This window comes from Canis aureus, chromosome 13, assembly GCF_053574225.1.
Source record: "Canis aureus isolate CA01 chromosome 13, VMU_Caureus_v.1.0, whole genome shotgun sequence".
NCBI lineage: Eukaryota > Metazoa > Chordata > Mammalia > Carnivora > Canidae > Canis > Canis aureus.
Window position 1 is genome coordinate 24,271,961 of NC_135623.1, and position 19,322 is coordinate 24,291,282.

A 19,322-nucleotide genomic window follows, 5' to 3' on the forward strand; every position below is an offset into this window, starting at 1 on the left:
ACTGGATAAATTGGCAACTATGGAGCTGCCTGACAACAGTATAAATGGTAATTCACAGGATCCTGATAAATCTGCTACACTTGGGATGGTATCATGAAAGCCGTGATTAATAAACGAATAGTTTAGCAGTAAAAACCCCCAACATATTGATAGACTATCTATCTAGAAGGATACATAAGAAACAATGACTTCTCTGTAAAGGGAAAGGGGGACCAAGAGTTGTCAGTAGGCAAAGAACATTATTTTGCTGTGTACACATTTGAACTCATCATGTACATGTACCACCTATTTAAAAATAAACATAATTTTTCGATAAAATACTAGTTGCTTTCACACAGATTATCTCTGAAAGAGATGCAAGATACAACAGTAGTTGCTTTCAGAAAAGTGAAGTGAGGGACTGGGGGACAGAGGTGAAAGGGAGACCTTATTTATTCTATGCCTGTTTTTTTCCACCTTTTGAATTTGTGACATGAATATGTTAAACTCTACAATAAGTAACTTTTTAAAAGTAGCATGTAATAGTCCTAATAGTCTCTCTTTACCTTTTAATTATAGCTTACTTGTATTTCAAACTAATCCTGAGAAACAAACACAAGAAGCAAAGGCGCAAGGCAGAAACATGAATATACCTAAAATTATTTCCCCACACCATTTTTCAACAAACTTTAAAACTGCATAGAGAAAAACACTTTGTAATGTCATCTATAAAATCTGTATCAACAAGAAGGGGAGGTGGGCGGAGGGTGGGGGTGACTGGGTGACGGGCACTGAGGTGGGCACTTGACAGGATGAGCATTGGGTGTTATTCTATATGTTGGCTAATTGAACACCAATAAAAAATAAATTTATAAAAATAAAAAAATCTGTATTAAGAGATACTATGGGGCAGCCCCAGTGGCGCAGCAGTTTAGCGCCGCCTGCAGCTCAGGGTGTGATCCTGGAGACCTGGATCGAGTCCCACGTCAGGCTCCCTGCATGGAGCCTGCTCCTCCCTCTGCCTGTGTCTCTGCCTGTCTCTCTAGCTGTGTCTCTATGAATAAATAAATAAAATCTTTAAAAAAAAAAAAAAGATACTATGAATTAGGAAGAGATGTTTTAAAACTTGTAGGTCAACATGATGAAATGAGCACTGGGTGTTTTATGTTGGCAAATTGAATTTAAATAAAATATTTAAAGATTTTTTTCAAAATAAACTTTGAAGTCAAGATTTTTCATCCTCTTTCTCAGACACCATTTTGACTTTGAGATACAGTAAAAAATGTTGAAGAGATTTTATATTCCATACTAAGGAAGAAAACATTACTTACTATCCAATTATGTAAAGCAAGGATAATCACTTGCCTTTCTAGGACTATAAAAGATCCTCAAATGCTTACCCAAATGACAATGGGATTTAGTATTTAGGGTAATTCCACTGTAATTACTCCCAAACCAATAAAAATAAATAATAAAATTTGAGTTAGAAAAGGTTTACAGGATAATTTAATCCAGTCCCTCATTTTACAGATTTAGAAACAGTCTCAGAAAGTTTAACCCAAACTCATAACCAATATATGGGAAAACAACATAATTAGAACCCAGGTGTCCTACTTCTGCAACAGGTATGCTTTTAAGATTTATTAGAGAGTCTACGCCCAGAGGGCGGGGGTGGCAGAGGGAAACAGGAATCCTAAAGCAGACTCCTCGCTGAGCAAGGGGCTGAGAACATGACCTGAGCTGAAATCAAGAGTCCCACACCTAACCAACTGAGCCACCCAGGTGCCCTGGCTCTACATTTTAAATAAGGTATTTGTGATAGTGGTCAGAAATGCTATTTAATAAAGGAAAACAAGGGCAGCCTGGGTGGCTCAGCAGTTTAGCGCCACCTTCGGCCCAGGGTGTTATCCTGGAGACCTGGGATCGAGTCCCACGTCGGGCTCCCTGTATGGAGCCCTCTGCCCCTCTCTCTGTGTGTCTCTCATGGATAAATAAAGTCAAAAAAAAATTTAATAAAGGAAAACAAGAAATAAATCTTTAAAAGTATTTTAATTAACATAATCTCTTGAGATCAATAACATATTGTTGTTTTCTATGGTAAAAGTACATTTCTAAGTAAGTAGGTTCAAGACAAAAAGATAGCCATTTCATTTTAAAACAAATGCCAAAAAATCAACTTATAAAATAACTTTATTAAATAGAAATACAGACAACATACAAGCGTCAAATTGTCTTCTTATTCGCCCACATGAGCGTACCTCCAAACAAATTAATACAAGGGCAAATACATACAAATAGATAAACATACCCAAATAACAAACTGTAGATTCACCTGCCATTTCCTGAGACCAAAATCTTCACACAAATATACTTGCAAATACAACAAAATATCAATATAAAGGAATATACATATATACATATATGCATAAATACGAGAACACAAAGTGACAAGCAGACATGTAACATAGGTGCTTATATACATAAACACCTAGTTTAGTCAGAAATAACATAGAAAACAAATGGAGATCCACAAAACACGCAATAATAATGTAACATTTTCACTACAGGTGAAAACTCAACAATTCACAGTAAAGGTGACTTTAATATAATGCTCATGCATTAAATAATGGAAACAGGAAAAGAAACCAGACTCTAAAGCCACTCCTACCTACACTGAGTTTCTCCTAAGTTGAAAATGTAACAGTACACAGAGATCGGTGACTCCTAACTAGAATAAAAGTTTATTTGCTAAATGAGATCACTGATAGTGAAGAGAGAAATACTTTGTAAAGTGAGCTAAATTCTTTTTACTTTAAAGGCCCTGCTAGAGATTTGCTGCTGTTCTAACTCACGACTTGGGGAGGCAAAACTAAAAAAGCTGTTGCTGGGTTCCGGTGCTGTGGGAGAAGCCACAAAAAATGGTCTGAACTGAAAATCTCCATCTCCGCCACCCCGATTTCGTACTGGTGTACCATCCAGAGGAAATTTGGAGTTGTTCCCTAGTTTAAAAATAAGGGGAAAAAAGTAAGCATCTATTTCCTTACAGATCTTTAGGAACAAAAACACAAAATTCATTTAATAAATATTTTAACAGAACTCAATTCCTATGAAACAGTAAAATATAAACCTAATATTGGGTAAAGACAAGGACTATGATCGCTCCCACTCCCTCCCATGACCACAGTATATACGATACCTTCTGCTCCAATGCAGTTTCCAATAATGAGCCATGACCTCATCACCAAAAATAATGACACAATGAAATACGTTTTTAGTAAAGCTAGAACTTACAATTCATAATTTTATTCGTTATCTGGGTGATCTATTTCAAAGGAATATTGTATGCACATAGAATCTTTTGTCCCAAGTTAAGAATAATTTTTCTTTTAAAGATTGCCATAAACATGCTAGAAAATATATGACAACTGTGAGAAACTGGCATATACTCATGATGCAAGAATAACCTTAAGAAAAATCAGACAACAGATCTGATTAAATTAACACCTAACTTCCACTGAGCCATTCTTTGGCTTCTACAAGTTGTTTTTTTTTTTTTGTTTTTTTTGTTTTTTTATGATAGTCACAGAGAGAGAGAGAGGCAGAGACACAGGCAGAGGGAGAAGCAGGCTCCATGCACCGGGAGCCCGATGTGGGATTCAATCCCGGAGCCCGATGTGGGATTCAATCCCGGGTCTCCAGGATCACGCCCTGGGCCAAAGGCAGGCGCCAAACCGCTGCGCCACCCAGGGATCCCCTGGCTTCTACAAGTTTTAAAGGGAACATGTAATTAAAGGAGAATGTGGACTATACCTGCTTCAAGCCAACGAATGTAGCAACAAGTAAAAGTAAAAAGGTAAGTGTGCATAAAAAGTGGAACAAGAAAGAACTAGTGAATATGAAAGAAATAAAAATAAATGTGAATCATGTAACAAGGAAAAATACCTATAATGATAATATACAATAACACATTGAAAGACTAAATTACAATTATGATTAACTGAAAGTTAAGCAAAAATCTGTTTTTGTTTCAGTTCTTATATCTGATACTCCTCATCTCATTACTTCCTGCCTTTTCTAGGACATCTCCTCCCCTACCAAATCTTTTTCCTCAGCCTATAATTTAAAAAATGCATTTTTAGGAAAATCAAGTACAAGAAACTTCACTTTTTTATATGCAAAAATAATTTATATTAATAGCATAGCAAAAATCTATTGGAATCTGTTGTATCAAGAGTAGTATAAAGAGGAGAACTCAGGAAGAGATGTGTATGAGCTCACTGCATTCGCCAAAGCACCTAGTGAGCAGGAAAGAAGTGGTATCTTCCTAGATGGGCACTTCCAGAAGGCAGGAATTCTATCTGGATAATCCTTATATTCTCACTGCCAAGATTATGTCTAGCCGCCTACCAAATGAAGTATGTTTGATGAACATTTGGTGAATGATTACACAAAAGTGAACCAACCAACCAACAACTTAAGAACTGTGCAATCAGTATTGCCATGTGAAAGAAACTGAACATGGCCTTCTTGAGGAAGGAAATGGGGTTGAGTGTGAGCTCCGAAGGTAGTTCTGTGACCTTGATCAATTTACTTAAACTTTCTGTGTCTCAGTTTTCTCATCTGTAAAATAAAGATAATAACAATAACTACATCATAAAATTCTGAAAATAACATGAAAAAAATTGTAACTGTGGCTAGCACAGTAAGGACTCAATAAATGGCAGCTAATATTATTACTGCAAGGAAATAACTTTTCACTTAAAGCACCAATTTGAAAACTTTTACTTTGGAGAGATTTACTCTCTGTTTACATTAAAGATGCAATTTAACCACAAGTCAATAAAATAGACAAAAGCAAAGATGTACATGCTGGGACATGGATGAAGAATCTGGAGCTGGGGGGGCAGCCCGGATGGCTCAGTGGTTTAGTGCCGCCTTCAGCCCTGGGCCTGATCCTGGAGACCTGGGATCAAGTCCCATGTTGGGCTCCCTGCATGGAGCCTGCCTCTCCCTCTGGCTGTATCTCTGCCTCTGTGTGTGTGTGTGTCTCTCTCATGAATAAATAAATAAAATCTTTAAAAAAAAAAAAAAAAGAAACTGGAGCTGGGACGCCTGAGTGGCTCAGCAGCTGAACATCTGCCTTTGGCTTGGATCATGATACTGGGATCCTGGGATCGAGTCTCACATCAGGCTCCCTGCAGGGAGCCTGCTTCTCCCTCTGCCTGTGTCTCTGCCTGTCTCTCTCTCTCTCTCATGAATAAATTTTTTAAAAATCTAAACAAACAAACAAAAAAGAATCTGGAGCCTACCACCACTGTAGGCCTTTGGAGTCTCCACTGCCTTCCTGGAGCTACACAGAACATAACGTGAAAGATTTAAAGGACAGTTATTGGATATTATATGCCCCTTCTTACCTAATGGAAAGCCAAAAACACCAGATTGTGCAATCATGGATGGTTCAAGGGTGCTTTCTTGGTTAGCAATACTGATGTTTCGCAGCCTAAGGCTATCATAGAGGCCTTGGAGCTTTTGATACTGACGATTTCGCTCCATAAGTTTCTCAGAGATGTCACTGAACTTTTTCTTATATTCTTCTAGCACTTTCTTCATGGAGGTGACCTCCCCCTTCATAGAGGTCAATTCAACATCCTTGCTCTGTATTTGCTGAGTATATATCTTCTCCATCTGTTTCAGATGGCCCTCAGCCTTGCTGAAATTGTATTCCTGATAGAGACGCTCCTGATGTACCTGTCTCAAAAGAGAAAAAAAAAGGTAATAAATACAAAGTTACATATTATAAACCTTTAAATGCAAAAGGAAAAGAAAGACTTACACACTGGGATGTTATTAATTTAACATTTAGAACCAGGTTAAGAAGCAATCTAGATGTACAGCAGGATGGTTATTCTGGAAAATAATACAGTGTCACTAAATGCATAGGAAAAAATTCTGGGGGAATACTCTCAAACTGTTACCATTATACTAACAAAGGAAGTATACCTCTCTAACCTTAACAACTGACATGTAGTCTTAAGATTTTTTATTTCTTTTTTTTTCTTTTTTTTTTTATTTATTTATGATAGTCACAGAGAGAGAGAGAGAGGCAGAGACACAGGCAGAGGGAGAAGCAGGCTCCATGCACCGGGAGCCCGATGTGGGATTCGATCCTGGGTCTCCAGGATCGCGCCCTGGGCCAAAGGCAGGCGCCAAACCGCTTCGCCACCCAGGGATCCCCTTAAGGTTTTTTAGAGATAGTTTCCTATTTCCAGTAATCCTGAGTGTGGAGAACAGATTATAAAAGAGCCTCCACTTATCCCTACCTCCTTTACACAGATCCTCCCCTTGAATGTGGACAGAAACTATGACTAGAATACAGGAAAAATGACAGGATGCTGCTGCATGAGTACATTACGTAAGACTATAAAGTCTGCCTTAGTAGTGCACTCTCTCTCTTACTGGCTTTGTAGAGGCAAGTAGCCACCCTGCAACGGTCGACAAAGCAAGTAAATGATAGCAGCCTTGGGGCAACAGCCAGCAAAGTAGGGAGGTCACAATGAATCTAAACATAGACTGTACAACCTGCACAAAAATTAACTCAAAATAAATCATAGACTTAAATGTAAACACAAAACTCTAAGATTCCTATAACACAGGAGAAAATCTAAATGATCTCGGGTTTGATAGCAACTTTTTAGATACAACACCAGAAGGCACAATGTACAAAAGAAAGAATTGATAAGCTAGACTTCATTAAAATTAAAAATTTGTGCTCTGCAAAGACAATGTCAGGAGAATGAAAAGACAAGACATAGACTGAGAGAAAATATTTATAAAAGACATATCTGATAAAAGACTGCTATCCAAAACACACAAAGAATTCTTAGAACTCAACAATTTAAAAAAATTAAAAATCAGAATAAAAGATAAGTGAAAAAGGAGAAAATTTCTTGCAAAATCAGAGTTAAACATATAGAGAATTCTTAACAACAATAAGAAAAAAAACTACAGCAACTAAAATAAGCAAATTGAAACAGGCAATTCATAAAAAAAAAATACATGAAAAAAATACAAGAAAATGTTTTCATCTAAAAGTCATCCAAGAAAGGCATATTTAAAGAATAATGAGATCCTACTTTATTCATATCTAACTGGTGAGTAGAAAGTATGGAGAATCAAGCACCCTCATAAACTAAGGGAACACAAAATGATATGGCCTAAGTGGAGGGCAGTATTAAATACTGCAATTTTGGGGGGTGCCTGGCTGGCTCAGAGCACACAACTCTTGATCTTGGGGTTATGAGTTCAAGCCCCACATTGGATACAGAGATTACTTAAAAATGAAATATCCAAAAAAAAAAAAAAGAAACAAAATACTACAATTTCTTATTTTTTTATTTTTTTAATACTACAATTTTTTTTTAATTTTTTTTGAGAGAGAGAGAAGTGCACACAGGGGACGGGCAGAGGGAGAATCTTAAGCAGACTCCACAACTCAGTGAGGAGCCCAAATCAGGGTTTGATCTCGAGATCCTGAGATTATGACCTCAGCTACGGTCAAGAATAGGATGCTTAACTGACTGAGCCACCCGGTGTCACAAAATACTATAATTTTTACAACTTTGAAATGTACTCATTCACTTTCAGGAATTTATTCTTAGCCAAGAATTAAATATGTGAATTTGATGATAAGAAAGCTCATCACTTTTATAGCTTGAAAATAAATTATGATGCAATACAACTATTTAAATTATGATAGGACAACTAATTTAAAAATATTTAATAAAATATTCATAATAAGCATAATATACCGTCAGCTTTAAGTGATATTACCCATATTTTTGGATAAAATATATATTCACATATATAATACATATGCACAAAAAAAGTCCAGTAATACACAAACAAAAATACCAACAATGATCTTTGACCAATGGCATTATGGTCAATTTTTTTATTTTCTTTCAGATTTCAAAAAACAAAATTATTTTTAAAAAAGTTTTCTATATATTCATGAAAAATGAATACAAACACAGTGAATAAAAAAACAAACATTAGAAGCTTCCACATACGCCTCAAATCCTGCTGTCTAGAAACTGTCCTGAGCACTAACCTGGTACGTCCAGAAGGCCAGTGCTCGGGAGCTGATGTCCAACACGATCTCCGGTCGGAGTCCAGCCAGCACCATGGCTTTGTACTCCTCTGAGGGACTGAGTTCCGTGCGGACAATGTCCAGCTTTCCAGAAAGGGTACTGTTGCAGGCAGGGCAGATAGCTGGGGAACGACTGAACTCTCCACTGCCGTGCTGATCGCAGAAGATGTGGGAGCAGGCAGTGACCCAGGCATAGCCAGAGAGTTTGAGTCGACACCTGCGGTAGTTACACAGCAGCATGTCTTCACACAGAGACATAGCAGAAAGTCTCCCGAAGCTGAAAGGAAACCTAACAAGGGGTAAATATGAAGGTCAAAAGAATCAAATGTCAGTGAAAATGAAATAGAGCATGTTTTCATTTTATTATAAAATATTGTACTTTGTTGTTTGTATTTATTATAATCAATATATCATATACATTTTACTCAGTCATATTAACTGTGCTCCTCTGTGTAAACCTCTAGAAAGCCCATGAAAAAAATTTTTAGAGACAAATTTTTTTTAAGATTTTATTTATTTATTTATTCATGAGAGACACAGAGAGAGAGAGATCGAGAGGCAGAGAGAAGCAGGTTCCCTACAGGGAGCCCGACGGGGGACTTGATCCCAGGACCCCGGGGTCATGACCTGGGCCGAAGGCAGGCGCTAAACCACTGAGCCACTCAGGTGTCCCTTAGAAACAAATTAAAGACACAAGTAGTCCAAATCTTATTAAAGCCAAAAATAATATGTATATGTTAAATAAACTTTAGGAACATTTTCAAAATACAAATAATAATTAGTGTCTTTTGCCATTCCTCAACACCTAAACAAAAAAGCCAAATTTATCACCCATCTGTAGTTTGCTAGAATATTTTACTATCACTTCTCACACTTGGCAGATAGAAGTCCAGGTACCAATTTCAGCCATTCTTTTTTCTTTTTTTAAAAAGGTTTTATTTATTAATTCATGACAGAGGGAGAGAGAGGGAGGGAGAGGGAGAGACAGAGACAGAGACAGAGAGACAGGCAGAGGGAGAAGCAGGCTCCACACAGGGAGCCCGATGGGGTACTCGATCCCAGGACCCCGGGGGTCATGCCCTGGGCTGGAGGCAGATGCTCAGCCGCTGAGCCACCCAGGCGCCCCAATTTTCAGCCATTCTTTAGTGCAAAGTGTTTTTTAAGTTGCACTTTTAGGTTTTTCATATCCTCAGATTGTTTACCTGTGTTGCCTTACCTAAAAAAGAGTAGTGATCTGATAGCATTTAGTGGAAAATAACCAGTCCAAGCAAATAACCATTTATATAAAAGCTGATTCATTTTTACCACCAAATAACTCACCTATTAATATAAATACTATTGAATATTATACTTTCCGGGGGGGAAAAAAAAGTTGTTAGAACTAAAGCTCTTACACAAATAAATACCCTTAAGTTACTTTTCAATGTAACGTCCCCACTCCCTGGCTTTACCGGCCCAGGCTGTACAGCGACATCCTGGATGTACCAAAATCATGCATTATATGAGAAAATTGCGACGCCCCGACTATACGCCAAGGAAAATGCTCCCACCAAACACACCTCTTAACCAACGGATTCCGTCAAGAACGTTACTTTGATGAAAGAAAGAAAAAGAGAAGAGAAAAAAGAAAAGATGCCGAGGTCACAGGGTCGAGGGCACTCCGACACCTGACCCCGCAGGGACTGGCTGAGTTGTCTCCACGGCTGGGCGGCCCCGCGGCCTGAGTGTCAGGCCCGGTTCCCCCCGCGGGGTAAGGGGCACAGGCAGCCGGGAGGGTCGGGCCCGGCCGGACCGGAAGGAGGACCGGGAAGGGGGTCGGGAGGGGCGCCGGGAGGGAGGCGCGGCCCGTCCAGCGGCGCCGCGTGCAGGCGAGGGAAGGCGAAGGGCGGGGGCGTCGCGCCCGCCGACCAGCCCGGGCTTCCGCCTCCCCGTGGCCCCTACGGCAACACCCCGACACCGCCGATTCCAGCCGCGCGTCTGACCTGAGGCCCAGGAAAAGCGCGGGAACACGCCGTCGTGTCCACAGCCCTAGGCGCCGAGCCCTCGCCGTCCCGCCTCTGCTCCGCCAGCCGCGCATGCGCAGTCCCGCCCCTCCACCGGCGCCGGCACGGGCTTCCGGCCGCTCAGCATGCTGGGCCCGTGGGGCTGTGGCCCACACGCAGGCGCACGTGCCCCACACATGCGCGTCTCTGGCGCTGAGGCGCGGGTCCCGCTGCGCGGTCGAGGGGTCGCGGCGGGAAGGCCGTGGTGCTGCGCTCGCGAGCTTGCTCCTTCCCGGCACCGAGGCCCCGTCGGCAGGGCCGGTGCGGCGCGGAGGTCGGTGCCCGGGCGGCGCAGGGCTTGTCCCGGGACGGCGCGCGCTGGTCAGTGGCTGGTGCAGAAGCGCGGAGACGCGAGGTGCCGCCCTGGGGAGACCCGGGCTCCGCCGCGGTGCTGTGCCGCCCGCGCCAGGGACACCTGTGAGCACCTGCGCAGGACACGGAACTGCTCCTTGCTTCACCTGTGTCGGAACGTGCCCAGCGGCGCTGCGAGGCGGAGGAGGACCGCGTCCGCCTGCCCCACAGCTGCCAGCGCTCCCGACGCCTGCCCCACACCTGCCTGAGGCCTGCCCCACACCTGCCTGAGGCCTGCCCCACACCTGCCCGGCGCCTGCCCGACACCTGCCCGACACCCGCCCGAGGCCTCCGGACACCTGCCGAGGCCTGCCCCACACCTACCCAAGGCCTGCCCGACACCCGCCCGAGGCCTCCTGACATCTGCCCGAGGCCTGCCCCACACCTGCCTGACTCCTTCCCCACACCTGCCCGCCACATGTTGCACATCTGCCCGACACCTGCCCCACACCTGCCCACACTCCCAACACCTGCCCGAGGCCTGCTCAACACCTGCCCGACACCTGCCCGCACTCCCGGGACCTACTTAGAATCGTTCAGAGGTTTGCCCGCGTCTTACCCTCGTGCTGTTACCTGCTGCTCTCTGTGCAAACTGCGTGATTTCCTGTGCAATCCATAGGAGTCTGTGAGAATCGATATAGGTTCTAACAGATCAGTAGAGAAACTATATTGATCAGGAGCCGAGGGTTTGAGGGGTCCCAGGAATACAGGCCTTACTGCGGGCTTCATCACGGCCACGGGCGACCCCACCGTGAAAGACGGACATGGCCCAACAGAGCAGCACACGACGAGCACCACCGCCCCGCAGACCCCCGTCCTGAGTCCTGAGCTCTAATCCTGACACCAGGGCCCCGCATCCCCCCTGCATCCTGAGCTCTAATGCTGACCCATGCTTCACACACACCCGTCCTAAGTAAACAGCTTCCTGCTAGTTTTCTTCTGCTTGCAGAGGCTCCCTAGTAGCTAGAGTCCTCCTGGCCTTTGCAGACAGTCCTTAAAACCTCCCGGGGAGTTTACCGTGGTCCCAACTGGGCTCAACAGAAGTAAAGCTCCGTGTGTGAACCCGCAACAGCGCCGTTGGCCGTCCGAGCCTTCGTGCAGTTTCTGATTGTGACAGTGCCAGACATAGTACAACAAAAGGGCACGAGCTCATTGAAAGTTAGGAAACACAAAGCAATTCAGCCAGGACCTAACCTTGTGATCTCACTTTGGTTTGTACTAGAAAACCATCTCTTCCTGCTCCTGAATCAAGACCTGATTCCCCAGACCTTAGTGTTCCCCACAGCACTTCCGCACTAAATCCGTTCCAAATTCCTGACCCACTCGGCTGTAGGACCGTAGGACTATGTTAACATCTCCATATATACATCTATTTATGTATACTTTTTGTTTTTGCCAATGAGTTTTGCCAGATAGAATAAAAGGGGCGAGGTGCTATAAAATCTTAATATTCCTGGGACACCAGGAACTGAACTAACCTGCTTCTTAGTGGCATTGTGTCCTCTTTTATTATGGCATAGACAAACCCTCCCTTGACTCCCAGTGCTCCTGGGAATGAGATTACTGAAATCAATCAAGGCTGAGACAGAGACCCATCTACCAAAAAGAGCTTTTTAAAATATTGGCCATCACTCAGCTTTAATGAACAGAAACCTTTCTCATATTTGACATTTTTTTATTTTTTTTAAGATTTTTTTTTTAATTTTTTTTATTTATTTATGATAGTCACACAGAGAGAGAGAGGCAGAGACACAGGCAGAGGGAGAAGCAGGCTCCATGCACCGGGAGCCCGACGTGGGATTTGATCCCGGGTCTACCAGGATCGCGCCCTGGGCCAAAGGCAGGCGCCAAACCGCTGCGCCACCCAGGGATCCCAGATTTATTTATTTATTTATTCATGATAGACACAGAGAGAGAGAGAGGCAGAGACACAGGAGGAGGGAGAAGCAGGCTCCATGCCGGGAGCCCGACGTGGGACTCAATCCCAGGACTCCAGGATTGCGCCCTGGGCCAAAGGCAGGCACTAAACTGCTGAGCCACCCAGGGATCCCCCTACATTTGACATTTTTTTAATGGAGTAACACATTACAAATACAGCTGAAGCCTCCACATTTTCCTCCTACCTCTCCAGAGGTAAACAAGCCAGATACTGGTATTTATCATTCTTTTATATTTTTAGTGCATATGTATACATCAATATTCTTTTGCATTTCCCTAAAACTACTAAACCTTATCACACAGCACCTATCACTTCATTAACTCCATTTTTGAGATGTAGCCAAGTAAATACACATACCTTGCACAATTCATTTTAACAGCCAAATACTACAAATATACCAGTTTATCCACTTTTCTAATGAACATTTCTTCCAGGTTTTTACGATTAAAAACACTGTGATAAACCTTCGTACATGTCTCCTTGAGTGCACATGGTGAGAATTCCTATAAAATGTAGTACCCAGAGACTGGGTTTGTGTAAAGCAGCATCAAATAAATTTCACTGCCACCGGAGTACGTTGCTTCAGACTCAGCAACATATACCAGTGTCATTTTTTGGTTTCATTTTATTTTCATTCTTGCCCTTATGATGGCAGTGAAATGGTATCTGAATGTTGTTTTAATGTGCAACTCTTTGATTATTAGTGAGATTAAGCATCTTTTTAGGTGAATTACTCAGGGATCCACATCTGTGAATTACTCATTCATACCCTTTGATCATTTTCTGGATTTAAACGGAGTCCTTTGTTGGCCACATGGCAGGCAAACATAAGTCTGAATTTTAATGTACACAATTTTATCAATCTTTCCTTTTTGTACTTATGTCTACTCCAATGTCGTTATATTCTTTGTTTTCTATAGGTTTAAAGTTTTGCATTTCATTTAGAGATTTACTCTTCCTAACATAGGGTCTGAATAAATTTTGACTGTACAATTTGTGCTTACATATCACTTATACCATTTAACTACAGGTTATTTTCACTTTCCAAAAATGATTTTTTTTACCATAAAGTTTGATACTGATCTCGTGTAGATATTCTAAGTACCTAACAGTTATATTGAGTATTTATAGGCCACACTTCTCTAAGAATTTCAAGATAGTAATTTCCCCTATTATCACTGAAACTTAAGAATGTTAGCATGATATACTCTAAAATTAATTTGGTGCTTATATTCATTTTAATAGAAGAATTTTAATCTAATAAAATGATTTCAAATTCTAACAAGTTATTATAGTGACATACCATTTGTATAATTCTAGTATAAGCACGAGTATTAAATCACATTTCAAAATACAGAGATAAAGCTGACACGTTGTGTTTCGGCGACAGGCAGACAGACAGACAGGCAGACGCAAAATACAGAGATATGTACTAGACTTCCAATATTTGAAGTTGTATTTTATATCTTTTGCATGTAAAATATAACCTCAGGTATATAAGATTTGTTTGTTTATTTATTCATGAGAGACACAGGAAGATAGAGAGAGAGAGGCAGAGACACAGGCAGAGGGAGAAGCAGGCTCCATGCAGGGAGCCCGACGCGGGACTCAATCCCGGGACTCCAGGATCGCGCCGGGCCAAAGGCAGGTGCTAAACCGCTGAGCCACTCAGGGATCCCACCTCAGGGATATAAATATACTATGTAGAGCAAAAAAGTCTCTGAAGTATAATTTAGCCAAAACAACTGAAAATAAATTTATAAATATAAGGCAGAAATAATAACTTTTTAACCATACCTGAGTGGTATGTAAAACTCAAATCAATGACAAATGTCCAAAAGAGCTATAAAATGTTTATAATAAAAGATTTCCTATTAAATATCAGCAAGCTTTTATATAATTATTCTTCCCATACCCAGGTTGTTCTGGTGGCTATTCTTCATTGACTCTTAATGGATCAAGCATCATAATCTGGTATTAAAGAATTTAGGGCTTTTTTTAAGATTTTATTTTTAAGTAATCTCTACACTCAATAGGGGGCTTGAACTCACAACCCTGAGATCAAGAGATGCATGCTTTACCAACTGAGCTGTCCAATCACCCCAAGTATTAAGAGTTTTAAGTAGACACTGGTATCCAGATAGTTAAATGTTATATCCATCAATATCCATCAGACTCAAAATCTAAGTTCTAATTATTACATGTAAAAAAAAATGTCTTGCTAAATGCCATTAAAATGGTTACCACTTTCCAGAGACTTGAAAAAAAAAATATAATGCAAGTTTCAATTCACTTCACATATTTTTTAGTATTTTGAGTATCTCTTCTGGCTTAACACATAAGGAAGCTTTCTTGTTTTCATGGAGTTAATAATTTAGCAAAGAATGTAAGAATGATAAAAATATATATATATCTTGGTCTTTTCTTTGCTGCCTCTTACATTTTTGCAAGTTGATTCTATAAACCATTTCTGGTGAGAGAAGTCAGATTCTATCTTTAATTTGAAGAATCATGTACCTTCATGTTGTAAAGAAAAAGACATTTTTAATATTAACCTGAAATGTGTAAACAGCCACTCAGTAGAAAACTGATCACTAGAAACTCATCAGTAGAAAACTGATTAAACCACTTAAAATTTAATGACTTCAGAGTATAATGTTTCAGTAACTCTCAGAATCCGTTTACTAGACCTCCTTCTATCATAGGCCCAGGTAGGTGCTATTCAAATATTTATTGTAGTCGAAGGGTTTTCTAAGAACAATATCCTCATATTTTCATATCAGTTTTATTTTTCAGTTACAGGTACATTCTTAATCCAGAATCACCACCTGCTTTGTAATTGTTTGACTCTGCAAATATCAGAAGACACTCACGGATGGCCAACCCATCCCCCATGGTGCCCTGAGTGAAGACAAGTCAGCTTTGATATATGATGGACTAAAATCCCACTATGTAAGGCTCCAAGCAGTAAGAGGAACAGCCATCAACATTTATCTCCAACCATTTTTAAAAATGCTTTGAGAAACATTTTTAAAGATAAAGCAATCAAGTCACTTTTTTTTTTCTTTTGGTCATCTCTTTCATTCATGATTTTATTTCTCTTTTCTTTTTTTTATAAATTTATTTTTTATTGGTGTTCAATTTGTCAACATATAGAGTAATACCCAGTGCTCATCCCGTCAAGTGCCCACCTCAGTGCCCATGAGCCAGTCACCCTCACCCCCCGCCCACCTCCCTTTCTACCACCCCTAGTTCATTTCCCAGAGTTAGGAGTCTCTCATCTTCTGTCTCCCTACCTGATATTTCCCACTTATTTTTTCTCCTTTCCCCTTTATTCCCTTTCACTATTTTTTATATTCCCCAAATGAATGAGACCATATAATGTTTGTCCTTCTCCGACTGACTTATTTCACTCAGCATAATACCCTCCAGGTCCATCCACATCAAAGCAAATGGTGGGTATTTGTCATTTCTAATGGCTGAGTAATATTCCATTGTATTCAAGTCACTCTTAATAGGAATCACTACATCTAAATTCTTAAGAAGTCCATTAAGAACCAGAAGAACCATGGGATCCCTGGGTGGCTCAGCCCTTTAGCACCTGCCTTTGGCCCAGGGCGTAATCCTGGAGTCCCAGAATCGATTCCCCCATCAGGCTCCCTGCCTTGAGCCTGCTTCTCCTCCCTCTGCCTGTGCCTCTGCCTCTCTCTCTGTGTCTCTCATGAATGAATAAATAAAATCTTTAAAAAAAAAAAAAAAAAAGAACTAGAAGATCCAGCTAAATAGACAAAGTGAAGAATAAGGTGATAAATAAATTGGTGCCAAAACAAGATCAATCAACTACAAATGTTATTATAACAGTTATACAGTTATATAGAGATACACACTATAGTCCTTACTACCATACTTTGCCTAATTATAGAACTAAATTAGGCTTTGTGTGCTGGAGATAAAGAGAAGCTATAGGCCAGTTGGCGGAAAGACGCACGTAAGCAGACACTGCACATGGACTTTGAGGATAAAACAGCTAACATCTATCGAGCAATTACCATATGCTTAAACAATGTTCTAAGCCCACCCACTTACCATTTATTATGTAATTTTCAAAGTCAAGTACTATTCTTTTGACAACATTACTTTATTCTCATCTTCTAAGTTATAAGGACACTGATGTGTCAGGAAATGTGCCAAGGTTACATAGAGATTAAGTGACAAAGGATGGGTTTGAACCCAGTCTGACTCCAGAATCCATGTGTAACTATTATCATATGCCAGCTTTCAGCATCTTTAGTTGACTTTTTTAAAAAATAAAATTTGTAGCAACTTAGCAACTGGCCATGAAGACACAAGGCTGAATTTTCAAAGATTCATATGTATTCAAAGCTTCTCAATTTCAACATAGGCCTTACCATAAAAGAAAAATGTTGTCATCATCTATTGTATATCCAGGACTTGTAGCACCCAAGAATTCCAGGCTGGGAGAGAAGTGAGACTTAGCTCTAGTTTTGGTCTCCTGAAACTTCATTTCTGCAAAAGAGATAGCCAAAACTATTTCAAGTGCTGCTGTTACTTTGAATTATTTGCATTTCCTGTGTTTCTCCCTCATATGTACCCCATTCTCTGCTGAAATATGCAGGCACGGGTAAAGAATAGAAGCCGGTTCTGTGTAGGCTCATTATACAATACATAAATATAATAAAATCAGAAAATACAGATTAACAAGGCCCCCCTTAGAATCCAATTCTAGAGACAAGAACCCCTGGTATTTGAGTATATCCTTTCAGATAATTTCTGAAATAAATGTAAGTTTATGAAAATGTTTAAGCATAAAAAGGATTACACATACTGCACTATAACTAGTTTTTAACTTAATGTATCATGAATACCCTTCCATTTCAAGAAAAATAAACCTGTATCGTCACATTTCTATGATCTTGACAAAATTGATTCAACCAACTCTGGGATTCTCTTGATCTTACAGATAGATTAATAAAATAGTGGTAAGTTTAAAACTGCCAAATAAAGTGATTGATAGGATTATACCAGTCATCAGTGCTTTTTCTGTGGTGTTTGGATGTTTAGATGGAGGATTCTTGACCCTGGTTCTATCCATCTCAAGAAGATAGCACAAAAGATCACAGCACAACAGAGTGCTGTAGTATCGGATCCAAAATTCAAAGATTTAAGAACTACCTGAGCCTGAGGGCTAAATCCCAGTAAGAATCCCAAGAAGCAGAATTCAACTCCGGTGTTTGCCCTAGCCTTAGTCTGCTCAGAGCATGTGTTTGACCAGGGTGATCAGCTGAAACACGGACTCACCATGCATTTCATCATGGCAAACTGCGAGTGACCGATGAAGGGCAAACCACCACTGGCTCCTCATCTCAACCAAGATAACCAAGGGGTGGGGTGAGAACTAAGGCTTTTTCAAACTATCAAATTCCAACCACTAAGAACACTGAGCCCTGAAACAGCAGGTGACTAGAAATCCAAATGAAGTAAAAATAATTTTCTTTTGCACTTACTTCTGGTAACAGATGAATCAACTTCCATCTGGGAATTAGTTGAACTACGCCATCTACCAACTAACTACCGGAGCATCTTCTTTCCAGATGTATCATCTATGGAAAATGAAAAGTAAGTAAATAAATAAATAAAGGTCATTATCACATGACCCAAAGGCACACTAATCTACTCCCAAGTCATAACCCTATAGCCTCAAAGAAAATTAACCTCAAGGAAAACTTCATTCTTTATATGAACCTACAGTCAATACTATAAAGTGACCCATCTATTTGGAGATTGTCATAAAATGCCCAAGCTCAATATTACATTAGAGCAGGACTTCTTACACAAGCTCAGCTTTTCCTATAAATTTAAAAGTTTGGGTAAAACTGTGCAGTAAGTCCAACTAAACTCTGAAAGATTACAAAGTTAGTAGTCTCACAGGAAGAGAATAGGTGTGGAAGAGGAAGGAGCCGCGTGCTGGCTGCAGCTAGAGCTCAGCAGCTGTGGGAGCAAATTCAGAGACACAGGGCACAAATGGCACCGGATGCTGCGAACCTCACCAAGTGCACAGGGTTGGTAACTACAGAAAACCCTGTACCCACAGAATCCTCTTAAAAAAAAAAAAAGGAAGGAGCCATAAATTCATAAGATAAATAAAAAGGTAATCTAGGGCCCTGACTTGCCCAGTCAGTAGCACATGCAACTCTATCTCGAGGTTACAAGTTCAAGCCCCACGTTGGGTGTGGAGCCTACTTTAAAATTCCCAGGGGGGGAAATCCCTGGGTGGCTCAGCGGTTTAGCGCTTGCCTTTGGCCCTGGCCCAGGGCTTGATCCTGGAGACCCTGGAGACCTGGGATTGAGAACCACATCGGGCTCCCTGCTTGGAGCCTGCTTCTCTCTCTGCCTCTCTCTCTCTCTCGGTCTCTCATGAATAAGTAAATAAAATCTTTAAAAAAAATAAAATACTTTTTTTTTCAAAGCACGTATTAATTTCATTTCAGCCAATGCTAATTGTATTTAACCTTTACTCTTGGTAAAAATTTATTACAATAAACTAAAGAAAACCTTCCTCTGACAGCAAAATTGAATTGGCATCATTTGGAGCCAATTGAATTGGCATCATTTGGAGCCCAAGCTGGCCACAAGATGGCGATACAAGAAAAAGCGTGATTTCATCTTCAACACTTGAGAGTCATCTACAGGCTGTTCATCACTGCAGGCAACCTTCAGACTATTCCCCATTCACCAAATTGCTAACTAGGAAGTTTCTTGTATTACATTTTTTTAATAATTTTTTTCTTTTATTACATTTAATTGTAATTTAAAACTTACTAAAATTATTACAACTATATAT

At 40.6% G+C, this 19,322-nt stretch overlaps 1 protein-coding gene and 2 non-coding genes across 9 annotated transcripts in view; all 3 read right to left on the reverse strand.

Moving 5' to 3' along the window:
• Window positions 1-2,151: 2,151 nt before the first annotated feature.
• Window positions 2,152-19,322, reverse strand: part of CCNB1IP1 (cyclin B1 interacting protein 1) — a 32,580-nt gene continuing 15,409 nt past the window's right edge. For 4 of the 7 annotated variants that reach the window (XM_077845425.1, XM_077845423.1, XM_077845424.1 and 1 more), the window contains 5 exons: window positions 17,986-18,081; window positions 16,870-16,987; window positions 8,090-8,417; window positions 5,394-5,727; window positions 2,152-2,978 (listed from right to left, as the gene is read on the reverse strand). In XM_077845425.1, coding sequence (XP_077701551.1) covers window positions 2,776-2,978; window positions 5,394-5,727; window positions 8,090-8,417; window positions 16,870-16,987; window positions 17,986-18,013 — 1,011 coding nt within the window. In that variant the 5' untranslated portion in view covers window positions 18,014-18,081 and the 3' untranslated portion in view covers window positions 2,152-2,775. Of the gene's footprint in view, window positions 2,979-5,393; window positions 5,728-8,089; window positions 8,418-9,687; window positions 9,824-10,110; window positions 10,213-16,869; window positions 16,988-17,985; window positions 18,082-19,322 lie in introns of those variants that run through there. The other 3 variants (XM_077845426.1, XM_077845427.1, XM_077845428.1) reach the window with 3 other exon arrangements.
• On the reverse strand, window positions 15,298-15,446 carry LOC144282741 (small nucleolar RNA SNORA79). The gene has a single exon (XR_013351200.1). It is a non-coding gene; the product is annotated as a small nucleolar RNA SNORA79 (small nucleolar RNA).
• LOC144282742 (small nucleolar RNA SNORD126) lies at window positions 17,726-17,802 on the reverse strand. The gene has a single exon (XR_013351201.1). It is a non-coding gene; the product is annotated as a small nucleolar RNA SNORD126 (small nucleolar RNA).